Here is a 26,694-nt window from a genome sequence, read left to right as displayed (position 1 = left end):
TAGCAGAGAAATAACGTGAGATGACAGCAGTGGTTTTTATTTTTTAGGAAGTTTCCTTTGTCAACTGTTATATGTTAAGTTTTAGGTGCAAAAAATGTGTTGTTAATTCCATTTTTAAATATCTGTGGCTCTCTAATACCCAATAATTTTTTTTATTCTTTTAATCAGTACTATTTGAGCATTGGTTAACATTCATCATATTAAAAAAAATACATAACTTAATGAAAAAAAAATAGTTTGCTAAATAGAAGTTTTCTTAGGGACCCATTGGAGCAAAAGTTTGATTGGATAAATATGTGGTTGTTTTTTCTTTCTTTCTGCTGCCAAAAATACTATATCTCTTTCTTGCAATAAACCAGCAAAGTGAATAGTGCAGTGAGGATGCCATGAATATGCAATAGTGAATGTTGGTCCCACAAAATAAATATGGCCTTTGAACTCATCCCAACACAACCTCATCATCAATGAGAAATATTTAAGAAGCCATGCATCAACTAGTTATAGACTAATACCTTTCTGAGTAATTAATTCAGATTAAAGTATTTAATGTGAAATTAAAGGAGTGTGTGTGACTATTTTAATTAGTATGATCTAATTGTTGCATCATAGGATAAAACAAAGTATATCATATGGTTGTGGTTGGGAAAGAAAAGCATTTGAATGAACAGAAGCACATGAAGTATTAAAGCTTAACTGTTGATCCAGTTTCTACCCCCTCATTCTACACTTTTTGGGAAGTGTTCTGAAACCAAACATAAAGTATGATGAGTGTGTGAAGATGAGGGTTCACACATCACAAGGAGTTGCAGTTTGATTTGGTTTAAGGACTCAAGTGGAAAAGAGAAGAACATTTTTCATTTGTATATGTTAGGTTATTATGGTTGAATTATTGTTACAAGTGTGAAGAGGTAAAAGAGAAGTGAATTAAGGGGATGGTGGAATCTGTCACAAACAATCTGAAACAGGGCATAAGGGGCATCATTACTTTCTCTAGTTGAGGTACAAGTGTAAGGGCATGTTGTTTTGGGTCATGGACCCCAGAAACTCTGGTCCTGCTGGGGGCATGTTCTGCCTTCCTCATTATGAATCGAACATTCAAACTTGCTTATGGTAAACGTAAGGATTCTTTATATGTAACTGCATCTACAAATCACACTCTACAGTGTGATGACAAATATTGAGCTGAATTGCAGCTAATTTATTGCTGTGCATTAAGGGTATTCCTGTGTGGACAACTAGACCACTTTTTTAGGTGGAGAATCACCAATTTGAAGTTTAAAACTAAATGAGATATAACATATGATATGGTTATAACTTTAATAACCACATATCTTGAATATGTCAGCAAATGCTATATGTGAAATCTTCAAATTTGTATGCAGGAAAGATCACATATTCAACCAGAACAACTTCTTAAATTATTTTCAGTAACTCCAATAGTTAGTTTCTAAATTTTGACTAGGTACACCTCAAGTTCACAAAAGTAGGTATAAACCCTCTTGACAAAGTGTTCTTCAAATGAAATATTTAATGGTCTCAAACATTTCACAACTACAATTGCAACTATATATGTGCAGAATTAATTTTAGTTGTTATTTAAGAGGGGAAAGGAGGAGCTGCAAAAAGGTGAATAGAATGCATGGTTCTTGTGAGTTTCCTGGTTTATAAAGAAGGCATGTTAACTTTTCTTTTTCTTTTCATCTACATTTTGAACTTTTCCCTAACAAAGTAGAATAACCAGATTCCTTACAAACCATATGTTTCTCTCAACAAATTATTAGCTAGCTACAATACAACTTGCATTGTGAATGCAAATCCATGTATGAAATAAGAGAAGCATATTATATTCCAGCTTGCCCACAAAGCTAGCTGAGAAAAGGCACACACTTGTATTCACTCTTCACTTAGAAACCTTGAAATTCCTTGAGCCTTTTACTTTTGAAAAGTTCATAGTAGCTGGTAATTGTAATAGAGACTAGAGATTCATGGTAGGGACTGATGAATCAAATCGATGTGTTATGATTAAGCAATTATAATCCATGTGTCACAGACACATTATATACCTTTGTAAAACAATAATCAGTAAAGTGAACCCTATGCACTCTACTCTTTTTCTAGAGAAACCTCATTGTTTTCTTCTTTCCCTTTTGATGCTAAAGATTACTTAGATTAAGATTCCAAAGGGTCATGACTCATGAACATGATGATGCATATAATTAAACTGAAGGTGAGGGTGACCACTCAAAAGGGGCAGAATGGAATCCAACTGAAAAGGAAATTATTGTGCCTTGGCCTTGTGTAATACTGATAAGTTTTTCTTCAACCAAACACCTTTTCCTGGCAAAGTTAAATTTGAATTTCTTTTGGCACATAATAATGCACACTTGGTACCAATAGATCTCAGACTTTATCCTAAGTTGTTGATGAAACTTGAAGGAACCTGTTACCTATCTATCTGCGGGAATATTGGGAATTAATAAATCAATTGGGCCAGCCATAACCTTTTCCCCCACTTTTTATTTGGTTCCTTCCCAAGAGCAATTCAAACTTCAAAATCAAAACCGTTTTCAACTTTATCTTTTCTTCCAAAATTATGCTGTAACTGAATGTATGCAGACAAAAAATTTGAAACTGATGAGAACGATCAAGCTAGGGACTAGGCAAACTCTCCCTGCCCTGTGCTACATGTTCTCTCAATTATTCAACACATTCTGCAAAATCCCTGTTAACCATGGAGTACACAACTATTTGTATATTCCTGTTTTATATTTTTACTTTTACAAGCCTTAATCTAACTAATTTGGGTGAAATTTATGTTTTTTGTGATCTTAACCAGAGAGATTATTACATGTTTTAAGACTATCATACTTTTAATTAATTTTTACATAACATATAATTAAATTTTATCAGTTGATTTTTTTTGGTTATGTTTCTACCAAGATAGATTGAAATGATAAGTGTGTATGTGATGATATGAAACACTGTAATGGTTTATCAAAAACAGGAAAATAATCACTCTCTTTGAGGCCATTTATTACCAGAAATTCAAATTACTTTCTTGGAGATGAAAATATTCCAAGAATAAAATTTCTGAAAAATTTAAATAATCATAAAAATATGTATAGTTGTTAACTTCTTTTAAAATAGGATATTTATAGTCAATTATTATATAACATTTTGTGTAAGTTGACATTTAAAGGTAAGGAAGTTTCATTTTTACTTATGGATTAACAGCATTCATATGAATCTTTTTTTAATAAACATGAAAAAGTTTTACTTTTATTCCACTTTTTAAAAAATGTCAAAATATTAATGCCAAAAAATCTTAAACGCTCTCACAATCTCATCTATGATAATCACTCCATCAATATATTAAATTTGGTTTTAGAAAAAAAAATTGCATGTCTGCATATATAATTTAAGGAGTGACTTATTTAAAGACCTCACTTCATTTTTTTCATTCAATTACTCTCAAAAACTCCTTTTTCTTCCTATATCATGAAAACTATACAATTATTTTTAATAAATTAATATTAATTTATTAAGAAGTGAACTTTAAGTCTCAATCTTATAAAATCACTCTCTCATGTCCGAGATCTGTCAATTCTTATGAAACTATATATTATGCGTTGTCCGATAACGGTTAATAGCTTGGATTTTAAACTTAACTTTACAAAATCATTCCCCACACATCAAGACATGTCAACTCGTGTGTGAGACTATATATTATGGGTGGTCCGATAGTAGTGTAACAGCGGATGACCTGATCAGTCAAACAAACTCTCACTAGAATGGACCTTAAATGACTGTGACATCATATGAAAAAGTAGACTTTAAATCTAACTCAATCTTACAAAATCAGTTTATAGGATAAAGTTTACACTCTTATATATAGTGTTATTCCCTCAAAGGTATGAGAGTTGAAGTATATAAACATAATTAATAAATTTGAGAGAGGAAGATGTGTTTGATTCACAAATATTTTAGCCATTGAAATTATGTATATTGGAACATAAGTTGAAGTAGCTATCTTGTAAAAACCATCTGTATCCTGGATAGTACAATAATACAGTGAATAGTCCAATGTTGGGTTCAATAAGTCACAGATTATTATAATGTCTTAAATGTCATGGACTTTTAGAGTACAGTTCTTTAAATATGGTATTCAATGATATAGGTGAATGTTTAACTAAAACCACCGTTTAAAAACATTAAATGTGCAACTTTGATTAAAGTTTTTGTTAAATTGGGAGAATTATTAGAAGGGTACTTCAAAACTTTTTAAATGTATCTGTATATATATGATGCTGATGTAATGTCTGTGTTACATAAAAGAAAAGTTTTGTGGATCACTTTCTTCAGTTACAACTTTGTCTCAAGAATACTGCAAACAACATGATTTGGGTGTGCTAGCTCTCAAATAACTCTTTTTTATTTTATTTTTTTAACTTACTCTTACCATTTTAAATGTCATTGATTTTATTTTATTTTGTTTAAAATGAGTTAACAAAAAGTGATACACCATATGTAATTGTAATAATAATGGAAGATACTTTTCAAATTTGTTAAAAAAACATCAAAATATTAAAAAAAAACTATTAAAAAATGAATTGATTGCAAACTAATAAAAAATGAGAGCATTATTCCAAATTAAATTTAACTCATGTTGGTTTGTTTATGTGATTCCTTTATTTAGAATAATAGACAATTGACTTTATTTTTTTTCTAATTATGTTATAGCAATTGGTTTTGGTGATAATGACAAGAAACCAACCAGCAATTGAATTCAATGGCTACTTTTGGGCTTTTTATTTCTTTCTTTCGTTGAAATATTTTAAGGAACTTGTAAAAGAAAGAAAATTGATCTATTGTATAAAAATCATGTTCAAGCACAAAGTCAATGGAGCAAGATTGAATAAATTTTCCTTTTTTTTTTTCTATTTGAGTTTTGATCTTCCTAGCCTAGATCCATTGCATTGTACTGAATTTTTAAATATAGTGTATACATTAAAATAATTATAATGTATATTTTGGGTTATATAATATAGTGTTATTAGTTTTAATTTTAAAAAATATATTTTAGATTTAATGTATTAATTATTATCGTTTTATAATTAGGCTTATCTATATTTTTTTCACATACTACCGTCAAACTTTTTTATTTTCGTAAATTTTATGATAGTGTCATGAGATTTTTTTTTTTAAATGAGGTCAGAACTATGTTGTTCTACAAAAATTAGTAAAAAATCACATTGTTTTGACTTTTTTTTAAAATTACATTTTGTTATTCTACTAGAAAACTAGTGAAGTAGTAAAAATGGTTGAGATTGAAATTTTTAAGAATAAAATGTGAGTAAAGAACTTGTTGAAAATATAGTAATAAAGCATCAATATTTTATTATTCTCCCGTTGTCTTTATTGAGAAGGTATTTTTTTTTATATAAAAAAAGTTTAAATATTATTTATTTTATTTTTCATCCGTTACTATATTACGAAAACAACAATTGCTGTGTTGCTATGGGTTTGCAATTTTTACATATCTTTAAGAAAGTTTATCGTGTTTCTTTATTATAGATATTACAGCTTATAATAATTACAATTTTATTAAATTAAAATATAGTATAAATTTATAAGTATCATTACAAATTTATTATATATTTGTATTCATATATATTAAAAATAAAAATACCAATTTAAAGAATGATACATAATCATGTAATAATAAATTACATGTTAAAAACGAAAACATTAATTTAAAATCTGACAATCTTATAATTTTATAACAATAAAAAAATTAAATAGAAAAACAAATAAAAATTAGTATTCATGAGTTGTTTATTTTCAAATTCAAAAAAGTTGATTTTTTTTTCGTTTTAAAATTAAATTTTTCTAAGCTTTTTAAAATTCAAATTTTCAGTTTAAAATAACTATCAGATTTATTATATTTAATATTATAAGTAATAACATTGGAAGATGAGTGTACAGTGTACACTAAATTTTGTTTTTCCTTTTAACTCTATAAATAGTTGTATTTACAATATTAAATATTTTTACTATTCATCTCCTATATTTTAACTTATTATAAATGATTGAGAATTAAAAGTTAGTTGCTAACCTTTATTAACAGAATAAACTTAATTATAAACAGTTTAACGGTTTAAAATTTGATACACTACAAACATTTATTTTTTTTAATTAATTGTCTATTTATAATATTTTTTTTTCTCTTATAAGCATGTAAAAGTGAATCCTACGTCAATATCCATCAGAGATGAGTAAAAAACTGCAACATGGTACCTAAAAGTAATGAATGAATCTTTGTTGCAAAGACAATTAAGAATAAAATAACATTCTTTTACATGAGATTGGTGTTGCTTTTGGGAAGTTTGGTTAAGGGTTCATTTTCTCATTAACACAAACTTTAACAAACTTGAGTGATGAAAGTGACACTTAAAATTCTGCAAAAACCTTTTTTTTTCTCAAAATCTTCTTTGAAGATACAAGATAATGTGATTGTCGGCAAAATCAACAACTAGTTCCGTGTGATGGGACGGATCAAATGATATACTCAACAATCATTGAACAAGTTTAAACATGAATCACATCACAGTGTTTTGAATTTGAGAATTTCTAGATCTCTTCCTCTTAAAATTAAACAAGCAATGGCATCATCCATTCAAGAATTTTGGTGACTAAAATTAGTTGCATCTCAGCAATCTTTGTAATCTTGTGTAAGATTTATAGTATGCCAAGGTGAAATTTTTCAAATGTTTGATTGGGTGATAAATTTAATCTTCTTAATTATAATGTTTTTCATATTTTGGTTGGGTTTGGATTGAGAAGTGAAAGCGTGAGTAGTTGAAAAATTGGTTGTGTGAAGTTTTGATTTTTTTTTTTTAAATAGCATTATTTTTATTTTTATTTCTCCATCCAACACCATTTTGATTTCATTTTTCTATTTAGATTTGTTTTTTACCTTTTTACTCATATTATTATTTTCACTTTTAAATATTTATAAAATTGTAGTGAATTTAAATATTTATAAAATTAAAATAAAAGAAAATTTGAAATTTAAAAATTAAAAATTAAGCATATAAAAATTTATGAAGAAATATCAATACAAAAAGAATGAAATAAAATATTTTATAAGTATTTTGATGTAAGTAAATATTATGGGTAAAATAAAAGTAAACCCTAAACCCTAAATTCTAAACCCTAGACTCTAAACTATAAACCATAAATCCTAAGAAATTATAAGAAATATTATATAATCATATTTGTTGTTATAATTTATGACATATATTTATATATACTTCATCATTTACATAATCTTTCAATTTAAATATAATATTTTTCTTAATTTTTATATTAAAATTTATACATTTTTTATTAAACCTAATAATAAATTTATTCACTTAATTTTTTTTATTATTACATACATATCATCAATGAATAACTTAATTTTTATTTATAATTTTTTAAACCATTTGGTTAATATTTTTTTATATATAAAATATCCAAAAAAATTTATTTAATTTTTACTATTACTTATTTTGATATCTTTTTTTAAAAAAATTATTTCAATTTTATATATATGTTTAAATTTACTACAATTTTGTAAATATTTAAAAGTGAAAATAGTGCTATTTGAGGGAAAAAAAAGTAAAAAACGGTGTTAGATAGGAAAATAAAAACAAAATGGTGCTCGATGGGAAAATAAAAGTGAAAATAATGATATTTGAGAAAAAAGTTCATAAAAATGTAAAGAAAGTGAATGTGTTTGGATTGGGGTATAGTATAATGAATTTGTGAAAAAAGTTTATTGAAGTTTGTGAGTGGTGTGATAGTTCTAAGGGTATTTTTACTTTTTTTTAAATGTGTAAAATGTAAGATTACAAATTTAACTTGGTCTTTAAAAAAAGAATAATTAAATATTAGGTATTTTTCTCTAAATTTGAATGAATTAAAAGTATTAGCAGTATAATCCAATATAGTTGAATAATTAATTTCTGAAAAAAAAAGGAATTACTTAACTAATATATGTAAAAATTATAAATTGTTGTGTAGAAATAAATAATTTAAAAATTTTAATTATAATTTTTTTTGTATTAAATGTAAATGATATTATTATATTTATAATAACTATTATTATATAATTTGTTTATTATAAATAATTATATATTTTTGTATTAAAATTTTATTTTCTTATTAATTATTATTATTTTATTTTATTAAAATATTTGTGTTTGTTAAATTTATTTAGTAGGCAATATTTGTAATGAAATCTACTTTTTATTAATGAAAAATGTAAAAAAAAAATGTGAAATCCTAAAATAAAAAATGGCAAATTTGTAAAAAACTTAATGTTGAGTTGGTTTTCCCTTTGGTTCTTTTCATTTCAATAGGAGAAGAGATTTATTGTTCATACTTATATCCTCTTCTCCTCTTTTCCACAAAACTATGGATCCAAATAAGAATTATATCCTCACATATTTGTTTGTGAATAGTACATCCATAGAAACAAACAGGTCCAAGATGAATTTCACAGACAAAAAAACAAAAATGATAAAATTTGAGTAAGATGAAAAATGATATTATTTAGATAAAAAAAAATGAAAAGTGAAGAAAAATAAAAATAAAATTTATAAAAGTTTGTGAATAATGTGATGAATGTAATTAATAAAACAAATTAAAGAAATTGTAAAATTACAATTTTATTTTTGTGGTAAAAAATAATTTAACATGAAATCTTAACTCATATCTAATTAAAACATTATTTATGTTATGATTCTTTTTGCCACATTTAAAAAAAAGTACGAGTTATTTGACATTAATATATGTAAAATTGTTGAAAATGGTTAAATAAATTTTAAATAAAAATAATTGTAAAAGATGTAAGCAAAATTGTAAAATTTAATTAAATAAATCGAAATTGGTGTAAAAAATTAGCATCTAATTAATATTAAACATAGAATGATACAATACAATATGATAGATAAAAAGAGTTAAATTACAATATTTAAGCATAAATATTTAAAAAAAAAAACAAAGAATCATATCATGAAAGCAATCATTCAAGAGAGTCTTGAAACTCATCAAATCTTCGTTGCAAATGGTCAATTCTTTGATGTAGTCTCTCAAATCCTTGGTTCATATTCATGTTTAAGTTATTTAATTCATGTTGCAACTCCTAAATACCAGACTATCATGGTAGATTGGGGTTTGGTGGGACATGTTGTACATGGTCATCATGTATGGTTGGGTCTTCGTTGTCAAGATGTTCTTCATCATCCTGGTTGGCCAAACCATGTTCTCCAGACACCGTTGACAACAATATTCAATTTCCTCAAGTTTTTTTTTACCAAAATTGTGTATCCAGCCTAATTAGACAAATGCATCAATAATAAGTCATGATACGTGTAATCAGATTGATGTATGGAAGATGCATGTTTAAATTATTAATATATACATATTTAAATTAAATTCATATAAATTTTACCCTAGAGTATAATTTGTCCTTCATATTATATATACCTTAACCTAATTTTTTTTCCTATTTAAATATTTTCCTTAACTAATTTAGTTTTGGACTAAATCAATTACACCAAAAAGACTTTATATTCAACTCAAAGGAATACAAATAACAATAATGTATTTGTATACAAATACAAATAACAAATAACAAAGATTTTAATTTTTATTATTTGTATAATTTTAATCAATTATTCAAACATAATTTGATATCAAGTCTCCATAATCGATTATGTCTCACATGCAAGACCTTTGTGTGTCCAATATGTATATGCAAATGAGACACTCATCAATGGAAAACAATGCATTTGAGAGCTTACTTGTGGATGTCCATAGGCATACAACCACGAGACCGCCAAAAGAGCTACATCAACACAACTACACCTGCCTTGAGGTTGCACCTACAAAACATCATTCTATTAATTGATTATGGGTCACTTGGAAGAATCAGATCATGCACACAAAACAATCCACAACTGGAACAAAAACACAATGATTGAAAAGAAAACACCATGTGAAAAAACAACAACATAATCAGTTACCCATAACTGATTATGTTATTCTTTGCTTTATGGATTTGTTTCAGAAAAACACATCAAATTCCATATATAAACTTGGGAACCATGAACCTCACCTTATTCATTGATCTTGACCCCAAGGTCTATCAATAACTCGTCTTCACACAACAACTCCAACACACTTCCAACACCACCTTTCTTCAAAGCCACCAACACCAACCAAGTAACACAAGTAGATGAAAATGGAACAAAGCACCTCACACTAATCACAACACCACAAAGCTAAGATTCGAAGGTTCAAACTATGAACCCAACACAATGATTTTAATGTCATGATAAAAATCTCACCTACTCGTGATCAACATAGCAAGAACTGATTTTCCTACTCGTAATCAACATAGCAAGTGTTGGGAAAAATGGGTAATTTTCCCACTAAAACAAAATCCTAACAAAGCTACCCGGCAAATAATATTGAATAAATAAAGCGGAATAATAAAAGAGATAAAGAGGAAAAAAACACACCCGAAAATTGTTAACGGAGTTCGGCCTGTTTAGCCTAATCTCCGAGCACAGCAAAAACAGCTCACTTTTATTATTATGGGAGAAGATATTACAAATTGGGATATATAACAGTGAAGGAGGAAAGTTTAATTTATAACCCTCAAACCTCCTTCCCAAACAATGAACCCACTGATGTGGGACTTGGGATTAAGCCAAAATCAACAAATCTCCACCTTGGCTTAATTTCAAGTCCCACCTAAAACAAATCTTCTCAAAACATAACAAAAACAAACTTTACAGTGCTTCAAATTTGCGCCTCCGGGCGCCAACTTCAAATGTGCAAGATATTAACCAAGTCTAAACAGTGTTCAAACTTGGTCCTTGTAACCACCTTGGTGAGCATATCTGCAGGATTCTCCGTAGTGTGAATCTTCTGGAGAACAATCTCCTCTTCTTCGAGAATCTCACGCACAAAGTGATAACGAACATCAATGTGCTTCGTCCGTGCATGAAAGAATTGATTCTTTGCTAAATGAATAACACTCTGACTGTCAGAATATAACTCAAGTTGTTTCTGACCAACTCCCAAGTCTTTAAGCAACCCATGAAGCCAAATTGCTTCCTTCACAGCCTCTGTAATCGCCATATACTCTACTTCTGTCGTAGACAAAGCCACCGTAGACTGCAAGGTAGACTTCCAACTAACTGGCGCTTTTGCTAAAGTGAACAAATAGCCAGTTGTAGATCGTCGCTTATCCAAATCACCTGCATAATCAGAATCACAATATCCAACTATGCATTGACCAAGTGATTCATCTTGCTCAAATGTCAATCCAACATCTAAGGTATTTTGGAGGTACCGTAGAATCCATCTCACAGCTTGCCAATGTCCCTTGCCCGAATTATGCATGTACCTGCTAACAACACTCACAGCCTGTGAAATATCTGGTCTTGTACACACCATTGCATACATCAAGCTTCCAACTGCATTTTGCATATGGGACTTTCGCCATGTATTCTCGTTCTTCATCAGTCGTCGGAGATAAATGGCTACTCAATTTCAAATGAGGAGCAAGTGGGGTACTTACAGGTTTTCTATCTTCGTGTATACCAAAACGTTGTAGTACCTTCTGCAAATACTGCTTCTGTGACAGCCATAGTTTTCCCCTCTCCCTGTCCCTATTTATCTCCATGTCGAGAATCTTCTTGGCTTCCTTCATTTCGAACTCTTTACTCAACTGAGCCTTTAACCTGTCAATCTCAACTTGGCTCTTTGCTGCAATTAGCATATCATCAACATATAAGAGTAAGTAAATGTAGGAACCATCTTCAAGTCTGCGCAAATACACACAGTGATCATATTTGCTTCTCTTGTACTTATAATCCTTCATGAACTTATCAAATCGTTTGTACCACTGTCTCGGAGATTGTTTCAATCCGTACAACGATTTGCTAAGTTTACAAACCCAATCTTCTTTACCATCAACCTTGTATCCTTCTGGTTGAGTCATATAGATTTCCTCCTTCAAATCACCGTGTAGGAACGCGGTCTTTACATCAAGTTGAGCAAGCTCCAAATTCAACTGTGCTACCAAGGCCAACAAAATTCGAATGGAGGAATGTTTAACAACTGGAGAAAATACCTCATTATAATCAATTCCCTCCCTCTGAGCAAAGCCTTTAGCAACCAACTTTGCCTTGTAGCGAACATCTTCTTTATTAGGAAATCCTTCTTTCTTTGTAAATACCCATTTGCACCCAATTGCCTTCTTACCTTTTGGTAATTGTGCCAGCTTCCACGTCTTGTTCTTCTTCAAAAACTGCATCTCCTCTTCCATCGCACCTACCCAATTACCACTCTCTGAACTCAGAATGACTTCTGGGTAAGTGGATGGAATGTCATCAACAACTGGAAGTGCATAGGCAACCATATCCATGAAACGAGCAGGCTTCTGAATATCTCGTCTCTGTCTTCTAACTGCAATTGGCTTTGATTGTTGTTGAGATTCTTGGGTAGGAACCTCTTCCTCATCTGACTCTTCTTCTGCCATAGGAGAGTCACTTGTGGTATTTCGTTTTAGGATCACCACTATCTGTTCAAACTCCACCTGCTTCTGGGCACACTCCACCTGTTGCGGAGTACTATCAGCTCCTTCTGGATTTACCTTCTTTAACATGGCAGATTCATCAAAGGTAACATCCCTGCTGATAATCGTCTTCTTTGCCTCTAAACACCACAAACGGTATCCCTTCACTCCAGGACTAAAGCCCATGAAAAGAGCTTTCTTTGCCCGTGGATCCAATTTTGATTCAATCACATGATAATATGCAATAGAACCAAAAACATGCAAAGAATCATAATTAGTTACAGGTTTTCCAGACCATACCTCTAACGGGGTTTTGCCATCTATAGCAGAAAATGGCAAACGATTGACGAGATGTTGGGCGTATGTCACAGCCTCAACCCAAAACTCTCTGCCTAACTCAACATTAGACAACATACAACGAACTTTCTCCACAAGTGTCTTGTTCATACGCTCTGACACCCCATTTTGCTGTGGTGTTTTTCTAACAGTGAAGTGTCGAACTATGCCACAATCTTGACATACCTTCAAGAACGGATCACTCTTGTATTCTTCTCCATTCTCTGTTCGGAGAACCTTAATCTTCCTTCCTGTCTGGTTTTCAACTTGAGCTTTCCACTTAAGGAAAATTTCAAACACATCATTTTTGTTCTTCATAGTAAACACCCAAACTCTCCTGGAAAAATCATCCACAAAAGTGACAAAATAATGCCTACCTCCGATTGACGGAGTCTTGGCAGGTCCCCACACATCTGAATGCACATAATCCAAAATACCCTTGGTATTGTGAATTGCAGTGCCAAACTTTACTCTTCGTTGTTTTCCCATAACACAATGCTCACAAAATTCAAGTTTGCAAGCCTTCGTACCTTTCAACAATCCCTACTTGTAAGAATTTGCAAGGATTTCTCTCCAGCATGTCCCAACCTCATATGCCACAACTTCGTTGCCTCAACATCCTTCTTAGAGCTAGAAGTTGTTGTCACTACTGTTCCCACCACTGTACTACCTTGATAGTAATATAGATTGTTCTTCCTCACGCCTTTCAACATCACCAGTGCTCCTGAAGTTGCTTTAAGAATTCCATCTCGCATCGTCACAACTAGGCCTTTAGATTCTAAAGCCCCCAATGAGATGAGATTCTTCTTCAACTTTGGCACGTACCGCACATCCCGCAAAATTCTAGTGGATCCATCATGATTCCGCAACTTGATTGAACCTATCCCAGCTGTCTTACATGGATTATCATTACCCATGTAAACAACCCCGCCATCGAGTTCTTGAAATTCAAAGAACCATTCCCGAATGGGACACATATGATAGGTACAACCTGAATCCAATATTCACTCATCTGGATACGATGATGCTGAAAGCAAGACAATTAAAGAGATATCTGATTCCACATCACTTTTGCATTCTGCAACATTTGCATCTTGCGGAGCCTTCCCTTTCTTCTGCAGTTTTGGACAGTCTTTCTTCCCGTGTCCTTTTTCATGACAGAAAGCACACTCATCTTTGGCAACGGCTTGACCTTTAGACTTAGACGTCCCTCTTCTCCCTTTTGTCTGACTTTGCTGACGACCTCTTGCCATCACAAACTCAAAATATTGTATTCAATATTACAAACAACCCAAGGGTGAACCTTCGGCTCTTGATACCACTTGTTGGGAAAAACGGGTAATTTTCCCACTAAAACAAAACCCTAACAGAGCTACCCGACAAATAATATTGAATAAATAAAACGGAATAATAAAAGAGATAAAGAGAAAAAAAAAACACCCGAAAATTATTAACGGAGTTCGGCCTGTTTAGCCTAATCTCCGAGCACAAGAACTAATTTTCAGGAATCTCTACATGACTAGGATCTTTGTCATGCAGAGTGAAAAAAAGCATGCAAAAAAGAAAGACAAAATTCGTAATCTATTTAATATCCAACTAGCTTTCTCTTAAAATTTGTTCACACACGCGAGAGACCACAAAATTGAATCACCTGCAAATTTGTTCACTCAAATCTTTATAAATCACGTGAATACTCAACTACATTATTTAAAACGACACCCAATTGCCACTGTTTGTGAGACTGACCTTGTTATTGGGACAATGAGTTATAGTTAAATATCCGGAAAAACTTGTTTGAGACCACACTTTCATTTCACAACTCCTTAAATATCGCCTAACGTTACTATTCTCCCGATTTAAAACATGCGCATGTCATTTTAGATTGTTTCACTTTATCTGTTATTTAATAAATTTAAATATACCTGTTTTTTTTATAGTTGTTTTTAGTAATACGTTATTTTTACCAATGAAATGAAAAATGGTAATATATGTTTTCTATATTGTTCTGTAACCACTAAAACTTTTCCTTCATAATGTACAAAATAAAGTTATTTGAAATCATTCAAGAAGAAATGGAATATTCGAACATAACTCACGATTTCTTTTACTTGTTATCTGAAGAGAGGAGAGTAAAAAATACTAGACAGCACAACGTTAGTTCCATAACATATTCAATGCCTCCTCAATTCCGTTTTTCTTAAGAGTCATACCATTTTTTGTTGTATCTTTTGAATTCTGTCAAAAATTTCTTCCAGTGACACTATTTGCTAATAGCGAGCACAGAACTTTGATTTGTTTTCTACACAGGAAAATAGTCAGCAATCACCAAATAGTGTATATTCTGAATTGCCATTTGAAAAGAAAAATACAGCACAGTTGACAAAGTAATCTTGGATGATTGGTGTTATGAACTGCACATATCACATGAAGCAATATCTATATCTTGAAGTGAAATGCATTACGAGGAAGGCAGGCAAAAAACCATGCTGTCTCATCCCTAGGTCACCCTCCTCTTACTAAGACCTTATAAGATTTCATTTTTACTGCCATCATCATGCCTTGAAATTTCAACTATCTTCACCATGTTGAACCTCTGAAACTCTACACTTGAAAGCTGGGTGTTATTTCAATTCCATTTTAGAATCACAAGTTTACACTTAAAACTCTTCACCATCTTCTGTTGATCTTGTGATAGGTATGGACCATCTCCCCAAGTGTGCAGTATAATTTATGCACCTGATGACACCTTTTCCCTTAGCTCCATCAGGGAAGTCAAGAACACTGATGCTCCCTGCATCAAGATGAAATGATCCCAACCATTCTTTAGTCAAATTAAGGCAGTGCCCCATTAGTGCTATGTGGATTGCAGGAGGACCAACTGTCACTATAACTTCGTCTGGCTTAGATTCATCAGATATTTCATCCAACAATGATCGCCAGGCTTTTCCAGATTGATTCCATAATGTTGTTCTCAATCCATCATCAACTCTATTTAACCAACCAGGTTGAAATGGCGGAAAATTGGATACATCCTACAATACATAAATAAAAATTAGATAGAACATACTCATAATGCACACATCAACTGTTAACCAATCCTTGTTATTTTAAGAAGACTAGAAAAATGGATATTGAAATTACAAGCATAGCAGCTATTAGTACCAAACACTTGGCAAAACCTTTTTCTAGTTGAATTTCTTGGTACATTGAGATGGTCACAATTTCCTTCTACTTTTCAATATTGTCAACTGATTATCATCAAGCTTTTTTTTTTCTATATCTTCAATTTGTATTTACCAAATTTTTGTGATCATTCCTTTGTAAAGATCATACCAGTACAGAAAATACTACATTAACTAAAGTATCCATTTCAGAGAAAGAAAAATGTCAACAAATGATTGATCCACGTTTCCACATTCAAACATTACTTGCCATTTCAGATTGTTTGAAGATAGTTTCAACATCAAGGCTCCCCATCTGCTTCATCTCAACATATCGAGGCACACAGTCAGCACCCAAGCAGTCTGCAGCTTCTTGTACCTAAATTCAAATCTAACAATTTAATTAGAGGAGAACAAATATGAATAGAGACAGAAACCAAAGCTCTCCAGTTCAGGCATACAATTTAACAGGGGTGTGTGTGTGTATAAAACCAGAGTCTATGTAGAAGTAGATGCAAGTACTTGCAATCAATAGATTAAACTAGCAAATAGGAATTTGACACGCTAGAACTATGAATTTGGCATGACGAACTAACTACGAAGTACCAAAAGTGAGGCTACCTGGGAGATTGCCGTGGCTGTCTCAACACATGCTTTGTTAGGACTGCTAATTATGGAATTCACTTTCAAATCAAGTAGTAGCTCTGCAGATTTCTGGGACTGTTATACATGCAAAAGATCAGATGAAATAACTTTTGCCCACCTATTTCTGATGATTGGATGTAATACCTGTATGACACCAAGCATGTTCAATGGTTGATCACCACCAAAAGGAAAACCATCCTGTTAACACAAGATAGTTTGTTTAGAACCTGTATGTGAAGAAATGCATTTGGAATCATAAACCAAGATCAATCAATTATCCCAAAAGCTTAAATTATTTGGTGAAAGCACAACTCTAAACCACATGGTTGACTATCATATCATGAACACCTGAAAGATGATCAACAAATGGTTTTCCAAAACCTTAAGCTTTTTGGGTGAAAGCATACAGATGGTTTTATATCTCACAATTTTCATTTCGATTCAAAAATTAGAGCAATAAGCATTTTGATAAAATCTGGAAAATAAATATAGCAAAGCATTAAAGAACCAGATCACGTCAAAAAGATATTTGAGTAAACATTAATTCTGGTCATACAACAATCACTTCCATAAATTTACAGTTTTATTCTTTGAACACCTTCCATCGTACTTCCCATTCGAGTTTTAAAAACAACATTTCGCAACTTGCATTGGATATTAGAATGAGTCATAAGAACACTGGGTAAATTACTTAATATTTCAACAGGCATTGCTTGGGTTCAATGGAATACACTTCGTTGCTAGTATTAGAAAATAAATAGTTCAAAAGGATAGAGTACCCGCAGCAGCATATCAGTTATAAATTCACAAAAGTAAGTTAAAACAAAGACTCAAATTTTAGAAATTTATCAAATACATTTGAGCCATTGCTTCATACCTCTGCACTTCCTTGTGTTGATCCATTACAAACAAGTACGATCCGCTTACTTGTCTCTCGACCTCCAGATTTTCCACCAGCAATAGGTGAACCAGGGGTCTGCATTAAAGTTCAACTCTGTTTGTAGAACAGTTTTTTGTAATAAAAAAAACATTTTTTTTGTTAAGAGGGAATAACACATTCTCATCAACTTTGAAGTTATGGCCAGGGGATAACAAAGCCAATTCCACATTTAACCACAGCTAGTCCACTTTGTGGCATTGTACCAAGTAAATGGGCCCATATACCTGATTTAAGCGGTTAAGGCAAATATGTGGAGATCCACCCTCAGATCTTGGGATGAAATCCAGCACACTAACACCACAATTGCTCTGAAGTAATTTTCTGAAATACTCGGGCCCCAGACCTGATTGTTAGGAATGGAAGAAAAACTGAGCATATTATTTGACAAAATTTGATCTTTTCTTTTCATCATCAAAATTTCCTCAGGGAGAAACCGGTACCAATTGCTGTGGCAACAAGAGCCTGATTAACAGCATTGTGAGCAACCACAAGAACAGACCTGCTATCATGAGCTAAGATTTTAGTCCAGCAGCTTCTAGCACGTTCCCACAGCTCTCTAACTGGATAATGACCATCAATGATGAAATTCTCAGCATCTATCTGCCATTCACGAAAAGCAGAACCAAATTTTGCTTTCCCCTCATGCTTCAGCAGACCCTAAAGCAACATAAGATCAGTCACACCAAGTCACAAGCTATACCTCAGTACAATACAAAAACCATTTTAGTACTTAATAAGGTACAAGCTTATTTAATTTGGTACCTAACAGACTAATTTTATTAATTGATGTCTGAAGGTTCAAGGTCTTTAAATACTTCCATCCTTAAAGATTAATTTTACCAATTTCATCCCTCCAAGTTTAAATTCTCAATATTTTAATCTTCCAGACAAAATAACAAAGGTAAGACGTGGAGTAGAAAGTTAATGGCTTGTGTTCGTTTACCAGGCCTTTGACCCTCGTTATCCGGAAGTTACTTTGAACCCTCTTAAGGACACAAAGGTTTCCTAATGCTTATTTTTCCCATAATAAGATTCTAACCCAAAATTTTTCTTAAGGAAAACCAAGTTCTTTGTAACTCAAACCAACAAACATTGGTTAAGAGCTTGCTTGGTTTGGGAGAATATTAGCGAATCTCATTTTCTATTTCATGTGTTCATGTTTTCAAATATCATGCATGAAGAATAGGGTTAATAAAGGTCTATTTGGTTCGACAAAAGTTTTCTATTTCTACTTTTAACAAATAATATGAAAAGGAGAATGAATCAAGCAAATGGACTTTAAGTCTAACTCCAGTTTGCACCCACTTAAACAAACTCTTAAACAAACCCTTAGTAGGATTGATTTCACTTAAACAAACTCTTAGTAGGATTGATTTTAAATGACTCTAATACCATGTTAATAAATAAATTTTAAGTCTAACTTAACCTAATAAAATCGACTTATATGATATATGATGAGATTAACACCTAGTTATATAATATGAAATATCTTGTCTCCCATCTATGTACGATCTCCAACAACAACAACAACAAAAAGTATTTTCTTAAAGTTACTCCGAAAATAGCTTGATCTCTCCTAATCATAAAATTGTCAAACTTATTTTTTCTTTTTTCCTTATTTTCAAAGATTTGTACAACAAATAGTGAAACTTTTTCGTGTATAAATCTTTGACATCATGAAAACGTGACATGTTTTATGACTGCATATGAAAAGCAACAAAAAAATGAAAACAAAATGTTTGCTTAAACAGTTATTCTACTTTTTTTTCATACCACGGGTTTTCTCCGGCCCATTGGATACACTAATATCTTTGACTCAACAAGTTTTCGTACACAAGGAGAGTCCAAACATGAAGTCTTCACTATATGAATCATCACCAAAATGTGTGAGAGCAGGTGTCTAACCACTATGTCAACCCAGTGCATGTTCATTTTTTAATTACCAGTGAGTATAAAGAGAGAAAAAATAGAATATGCTCTTAACTAATCAGAAACTGACATGTATATTAGCTCTTATAATAATGACTTTAACAATCACAGTCAGCATGATTCACAATCGGTCAACACTGACTATAAAAGCTGCTACAGAGACATTAAGTAGAAATTGAACTAAAAAAGAAAGAAAAAGATGATTGTGTGAGTGGAGCATAGCATACTTGAAAGGAGTACAAATCGATTTCCCGCAATTCAAAGTCGGGAATGAAGGGTTCCTGGCGAGATCCCCAAATGATTTCAGCGGTTTTCTTGGATCGAGCCAAAGGACTACACATTATTAGAACAATAAAGAGCACAAAGAAGAAAATCCAAAGTCACGAAGAGCCACAATATCTAGCAATTGCATTAAGCAATGGAAGATGATGAAGATGATGAAGAAGAAGAAAAAGAAACCTGGCAAAGCAGGCATCGAAGTTATCGTCGATGAGCATTTGGCGTGATGTCTCAGCCTGAGACTCCCCCTTCTTCGTGAGAACAGAAAAATTAGAGCTTCCTTGGATTCTCCCCTCCGCGTTCCACGTGCTTTGGCCGTGCCTCACCAGAACCACCCTCTTCGCCGCCCTGATCGGCGGAAATGATACCGAAGTCTGGAGCTCCGAATCCAGTTCAGGTTTCTCCTTCTTCTCCTGCACGCTGCTGAGGGAGCATCTAACGACGACGTTTCTGGTACGGTGCGATGTGGGAGTGGAGTGAAGATGATGAATACGCGCAGAAGAAGAACCGCATGGTCTTGCCACCAAAAACATCGTACTGTGTTGGGTTGGAACTTGGGACTCTGTTTCTTTTTAATGTTTTATGTTATGTAATAATATTATGGTTGGTTCCCATTGTTTCCATATCGCTCTGCGTGGAGGGAGATGCCTACGGAAAGACACGTGGTCCAACAACCAACCCTCTATCTTAAAAATCTTATATTATATAATTTTTTAAGATAAAGTAACTTTTAAATATTAATAAATTGTTTACATATAAAGACCAAATTTAATTCAAACAACTTTAGTTTCTGGTAATTTAACATTTGAGTGAGCAAAAAGGGAAACAAAGTTTCATTTACCAGTATCTATATGCCTTTGTCCATTTTTCCTCTTCATTTTAAAGTTTTTGTTACATTTAGATCTACAAAACCGAAAAATCTGAAGAACGGATGTGAGAAACCTGAATTACATATATGGTGTCTGAAGTGGAAAAGCAAGATAAGCAAGATAGAGTGATGCAAGATGGTCACTGTTTTAAAATTATATTGCAAACCAAATTATTTATACTAAAATACAGATACTAAAGAAGAGCCTCTCCCACTCACGATGTACGAAGAAAATTTGGAAGTATATATTAATTTAAAAAAAATTATTGATGGTATGTTATTATTATTGTCAAATAAATATATACTCAAAAAGAGAGAGGTAGATAGACATTCATGGTGTCAGTCTCTAGAAGGAATAGAGAATAAGTTGTTGTTGTTGTCAATGATGGTGATGTGTCGTCATCATGTGCTATGAGAGAGAATGAGAAAACTTGAATCGAATTTTCTAGGGTGCCTATTAATACGTTGTTGATGCAGCCGACCACATGACTTGTAAACTATGAGACGATGAGGATGGAGGAGAACTCAAGTTGGTATCCCACAAATGCAAGCTAGGTAAGTTTGGGATTTGTCATCCCCAAATTGAGGTCATGGTACTTAACACCAGTTGTTACCACTTTGCAACGCTAGTTATGAGACTGCTGATAAATGTCTCATATTAACCTTTGTCGAGAGGTGGTACCACAACACCAACAATTTCCACCTTCCTATTGATGAGATGACTATCACTCTGGATGATGTATTTGCATTGCTTCATCTCCCCATTATAGGGCAGTTTTGTACGTATGTGACGTTGGATCTATGTCATCATTGTTGTCGAGCTACTTGGGGTAGATTTTGGTGATGTTGACTAAGTTGGGAACCAATGATATCACTCCCACATTTCAGGAGTTCCTCCCTTAGATGTGTCATTATGTCATTGGATACCATATATGTATAGTTAGCCTTTTGCATGTGCAAAACGACAGTCTTACCCATGTTGAACTCCTTACGATGACCATTAGCCTAGTTGACTGTTTGAGGCGATATCAATGTTCTCAAGATATATCTGACTTGGGACGTGCCCATAACACCATTTTCTCGAGCATGTGTTGCACCAGTTTGGGTACAAGCAAACAATTGCTCGGCCTCCTCCACCTTTCGAATGAGGTGTATTTGTTGTCATTGGGTGACCAATTGTTGCACTTTATCGATCATCTTGTTGCCAGTGTGACACTGGCTTCACATCACTCAGCATGTGCAATAGAATACATGCACTAGCTCATATATGTGCCACATCCCTACATACTTCCTCGGATGGACAAAAATTATGGCAAAAAATGACCACGAGCATGCTTGTCCGGTGAGTTATTTATGTTAATACGTCATGATTTTTTGTTTTTATTTTTCAAATGCTTAATGCATTGGTTCAATGAATGCATTACATATTCAAGAAGATCGTTGATATTTTGTAGCTTATGATCACTATGGACATGTGACACAACATATTTCAATGTGTATTACGAAGTGAACTTTAAACCTAACTCAAACCCATAAAACCGGTACATGGGGATAACATATGATGGGTGGTCCGATAACGGTCAGATAGCGGGTGACACGATAGACCCATCAAACACTTGCTAGGATAGACTTTAAATGACTCTAATATCATGATTCTGATTTTTGAACTTGAAATGAGGTGGAAAGTCATGCTTTTTATAGCATGTATCAATGGTATGTCCTGTCCTTCCATTGCTTCCTCTTCCGTATCTAGCACCTCTGCCATAGGTTGTAGCATTGTTTTTATAACCTCCTTTGCTAGTAGCAATCATTGCCTTGGATTGATCACCAAATATTTGCCTCTCTTATTGTGTAACAAAAGAGCAAACTTTATTCAAGGATGGCAAAGGGTCCATCAATAGAATTTGAGTTCTCACAGTCGAATAATTATCATTTAGCCCCCTTAGAAATTTCTGGTCTTGTGTTTTATATTTAGAAACATTCACAAGAGTATTGCATTTAGAGGCACATGAAGAAGCGGATAGCGGGCTGAAAAGATCAAGTTCATCCCAAAGAATTTTTAATTGAGTGAAATAGTTTGTAACAGTCAACTCACCTTGTTTAAAAGAAGAAATCATCTCCTGGATATCAGAAATACGAATCATGTCTCCTTGTGAGAACCTTTCCTTTAAATCATTCCATATGTCAAAGGCATTGTCCATACAAATGATGCTCTGCGCGATGGATTGAGAAACAGCCTTGAGAATCCACGAAACAACCAACATATTGGCTCTCTGCCATGTTGGAAACAATTATTTGGTACAATTGGGAGCTTCTATAGTTCCATCAATGAAACCTATTTTGTTCTTTGAAATTAGGCTCATTTGAAACGAACGAGACCAATGATGATAATTTGGTCCCTCAAGAATAATAGGGACAATAAGAAAGGAAGGATTATCTGATGAACTAACATGGTAAGGTGAACTAAGATCTTGTGAGGGATCATCAACTTCACCCATGAATAAATGTAGCAAGCAGAGCTCTGATGATCAGAGCTCTTATACCATATTACAAAATAAAACAGAGATGAACAAAAGAGTAAATTGAAGACAAAGGATATGAGAATGAATATCTCTTCTTTCTTATTATTCAAATCAGAACAAATGGTCTGAATATATATAAGTAGTACATTCATTGTAGGGTTTAACTAAAAAAGGAAATAATCAATAATTAAATACTAGAATCATAACACACAAAGAGATAAAATAAAGGTTATTCCCCTCTATAAAGAGAAACAACTGATAATTAGAAAAGACACCCAATTATTCTCTTATATAAAGAGAAGTAATTGATAATTAGAAAAGACACCCAATTATTCTTCTATATAAAGAGAAACAACTGATAATTAGAAAAGACACTCAATTATTCTCTTATATAAAGAGAAGCAACTGATAATTAGAAAAGACACCTAATTATTCTTCTATATAAAGAGAAGCAACTGATAATGAGAAAAGACTCCCAACTCCCAATTAATATTAGGATCCTTCTGTAACTCTGGTATATGTATCCTTTAATAAGATAAAAATCACAATGCATTGTAGTTAGTTTAGGGTGTCACGGATGAAAGGGTAGTTTATACATACGTCCACAGGCTTTATAGCAGGCAACATGGATATATTCTATTACTTATATTTTGTATTTTTAATTTTAACAATGATTATTATATATATAAGAATGTTTACTTTTAGTTAATATTGTTCTTATTAAATAAATTATTTGTGTTTAAAATTAAAAAATACTCTTTTAAATAAATTAATTGTATTCAAAATTAATTTAAAAGGATAAAAAAATTATATATTTCAGAATTTACGATCTAAAATATAAAATATGTGTTTCTATGTATTCCAGATTATACATTCTGAAATACATATTTTGGATTTTATATTCTCTAAAATATAATTTTAAAAATGTAAAAATAATTTTCAGATTATATAGAGGTGGAGTTAAATTTTATGGGGTGCAGAATGCAAAAGGCTTATTTTATGTACATTACAACGGGCTTAAATAGTTGATCCACTTTAAATTAGGCCTGGCCTACTATTTTTTTAATTCTTAGTTGCAGTTTTAAACGTGGGAGATAGGTAATAAGTTAAAGATCTAATTCTTTTAAGATTTCTCTATTAAAACATGTGATATTGTATATTTTAAATAAGACTTTACTAGAATGAAAAATTATTATTTTTATTTTGAAAATATCTCTTAACAAGTAAATAAAAGTTATTAAGATGTGAATTTTACAACATTCTTATATAGGAGAAAAATTTTATGGAAATTTTAAAAATGATGTAAGATAATAAAACATATAAAATGTAAATTAAAATTGTATGTGATAATTTTTGCATCAAAGATTACCATTTTTTTTATAACAATATGTAAATATAATATTACTTTATGGTGTATTTTTAAGATCCTTATTTATTTTGTAAAAATGCATATTTAAAAATAAATGATTGTAAAACATTTCAATTCTAAATTTTAATAAACAAAATTTTAATTAAACATAATTACAAAGATTTTTTTATTGTTTTTTAGAGTAATAGCTTCTTTTCAAAATAATTGTATCTCTCAAATAATTTTTTTTCCCCGTCTATTTTATGCTTAAACACATTCTCTAGTTATTAATATTTTTTTCTGGTACTTTCTTTAAAAAAAAAAAATCTTTTGAAATATTTTCTTTAACAAAATTTAAAGACGAAAGACAAATTTTGACTGTTTGCTCTAGACCTTTTTCATTTGAATGTATATGTTAAAGAATAACTAAGTTTTGCATACATTATATAAAAGTTAATGATATATAATAGATTATTAGAATAATGACACTTCTCGAAAACCACGAACTAATATAGAAAATTAATAATGACCAATGTTGTTAAATTTTATGGTTTGATTTTAAGTTTTAAATATTTATTAATTTAAGTATTTTTAATTAAATTTTTATCAAAAACATTATTCTAAGTACTTAATATTTTTTATTTTATCATTAAAATGGTGTGGTTATTATTTTTTTTCGTTTTATTTCTAATTCGTCGATCAACTTACATTCTGTCTCTACTTTGTTTTAACTCCATCAACTTTTTATCTTTGATTTTATTGTTGAAATTTTTTTTCAAATTTTTTTTCTCATTCATTGGAGTTGTAATTTTCTTTTTCTGCAAATTTTAAAACGTATATTCATAATTTTTCTATACTATGTCAAAAAGACAATTTAACACTAAAAATATTATGATATATTTAATTAATGTAATTAAAAAAAGGACAACACCTGTGTTTCCTAGTTTAACTAGTGGTGTGGTCTAGTTTCACTAGTTTTTTTTTTTTTTATAAGAAGAGTGCTGTTGATAAATAACATTTTTTCAAACACATTCTTTCTCACATTTTATTATGGAAATATATTAAATACACGTTCACTTTTCTTAACTTTTAATTAATCATGAAGAATAATATTGAATAAAATATAATAAAATTATAATAAAGTGCACTTATCGAATGTCTGCATTATACTTTTACTTAGACATTTAATTCCTTGGTATTTTTAATGTAAAAATCACAGTAATTTATATAATATAGAAAATCAAAAACATAATTATGAAATGATAGGATTAATGAGTATATCTTTATTTACTATTAGATTGTATTTGAGAGTAAAATTATATTAGGTTTGGATGAAACTAGATATTAATTAGAACCATTGTTTAAATATAGTTTTTAGATACATTTTGTTATTATTTTGATATTGATATTGACCATGTAAATATTATGAACTTTATTAATGATAATGCAGATGAAGAATTACATGCCATTGAAGTCTGGAAAATTTTGCTAAGGATTATAGAGTTTCATCCTTCACATCAATCAATTAGATGGTCTTCCCAAAATATCAAAATAATAACCAAAATAATTTAATCTTATGCGAGGGCATTCTCTCAATCTATGCTATTAAAATTCCTCTTTAAAATGCGCCATAAACATAGCAAATATCATTCAAATATATTATTTAAGTAAATTTTCTGCAATAAATAAAAGTGAAAACGGGATGTGAAAGTGATTGAGAATTACAATATATGTTTAATAAGTTGAAAAAAAAATGAAACATTCGATAATTGTCAAACAAAATCCTAAGACAAATTTTGAATTCAATTTTGTGTAAAGAAAACAAATATTATAAAAGAAACCTTAGAAGAAGAATGAGGATGACTGAAGAGTCGCACAACACACTCAAGACTTAGTTTGCTTAGTTATAATCAATATCTTGTTTGCTTAGTTTAAGAGGTAGAAAATAAACATATCATGAGTAAACACTTGAAGATGAGTAACACACTGAATACGTCAATAAACACTTGTTTTGCCGATAAGATTATGT

The 26,694-nt window shown here is 31.3% G+C and overlaps 1 protein-coding gene across 1 annotated transcript; it reads right to left on the bottom strand.

Moving 5' to 3' along the window:
• Window positions 1-15,285: 15,285 nt before the first annotated feature.
• LOC137812586 (phosphoglycerate/bisphosphoglycerate mutase family protein) lies at window positions 15,286-20,609 on the bottom strand. Its single transcript, XM_068614718.2, has 9 exons — window positions 20,108-20,609; window positions 19,876-19,981; window positions 18,160-18,376; window positions 17,944-18,062; window positions 17,657-17,755; window positions 16,924-16,977; window positions 16,756-16,854; window positions 16,406-16,513; window positions 15,286-16,005 (listed from the first exon to the last, which is right to left on the bottom strand). Exons 1-9 carry the CDS (start codon window positions 20,458-20,460, stop codon window positions 15,631-15,633), a joined length of 1,530 nt encoding a protein of 509 aa, XP_068470819.1. The 5' UTR covers window positions 20,461-20,609; the 3' UTR covers window positions 15,286-15,630.
• Between the last annotated feature and the right edge of the window lie 6,085 nt (window positions 20,610-26,694).

This window comes from Phaseolus vulgaris, chromosome 11, assembly GCF_051622355.1.
Source record: "Phaseolus vulgaris cultivar YP4 chromosome 11, ASM5162235v1, whole genome shotgun sequence".
In the NCBI taxonomy this organism is placed as follows: Eukaryota; Viridiplantae; Streptophyta; class Magnoliopsida; order Fabales; family Fabaceae; genus Phaseolus; species Phaseolus vulgaris.
Note: the sequence above shows the minus strand (reverse complement) of the source record. Positions and strands in the feature narration are given on the sequence as shown.

What these genes read in the sequence shown, in the direction of transcription:
- LOC137812586 (XM_068614718.2), bottom strand. Translation starts at nt 20,460, where the DNA reads ATGTTTTTGGTGGCAAGACCATGCGGTTCTTCTTCTGCGCGTATTCAT. An exon ending in GCCTTAACCGCTTAAATCAG is followed by an intron (nt 17,756 to 17,943) that starts GTATATGGGCCC and finishes ACTTTAATGCAG; the next exon opens with ACCCCTGGTTCACCTATTGC. An exon ending in CAGCCACGGCAATCTCCCAG is followed by an intron (nt 16,514 to 16,755) that starts GTAGCCTCACTT and finishes ATTTGAATTTAG; the next exon opens with GTACAAGAAGCTGCAGACTG.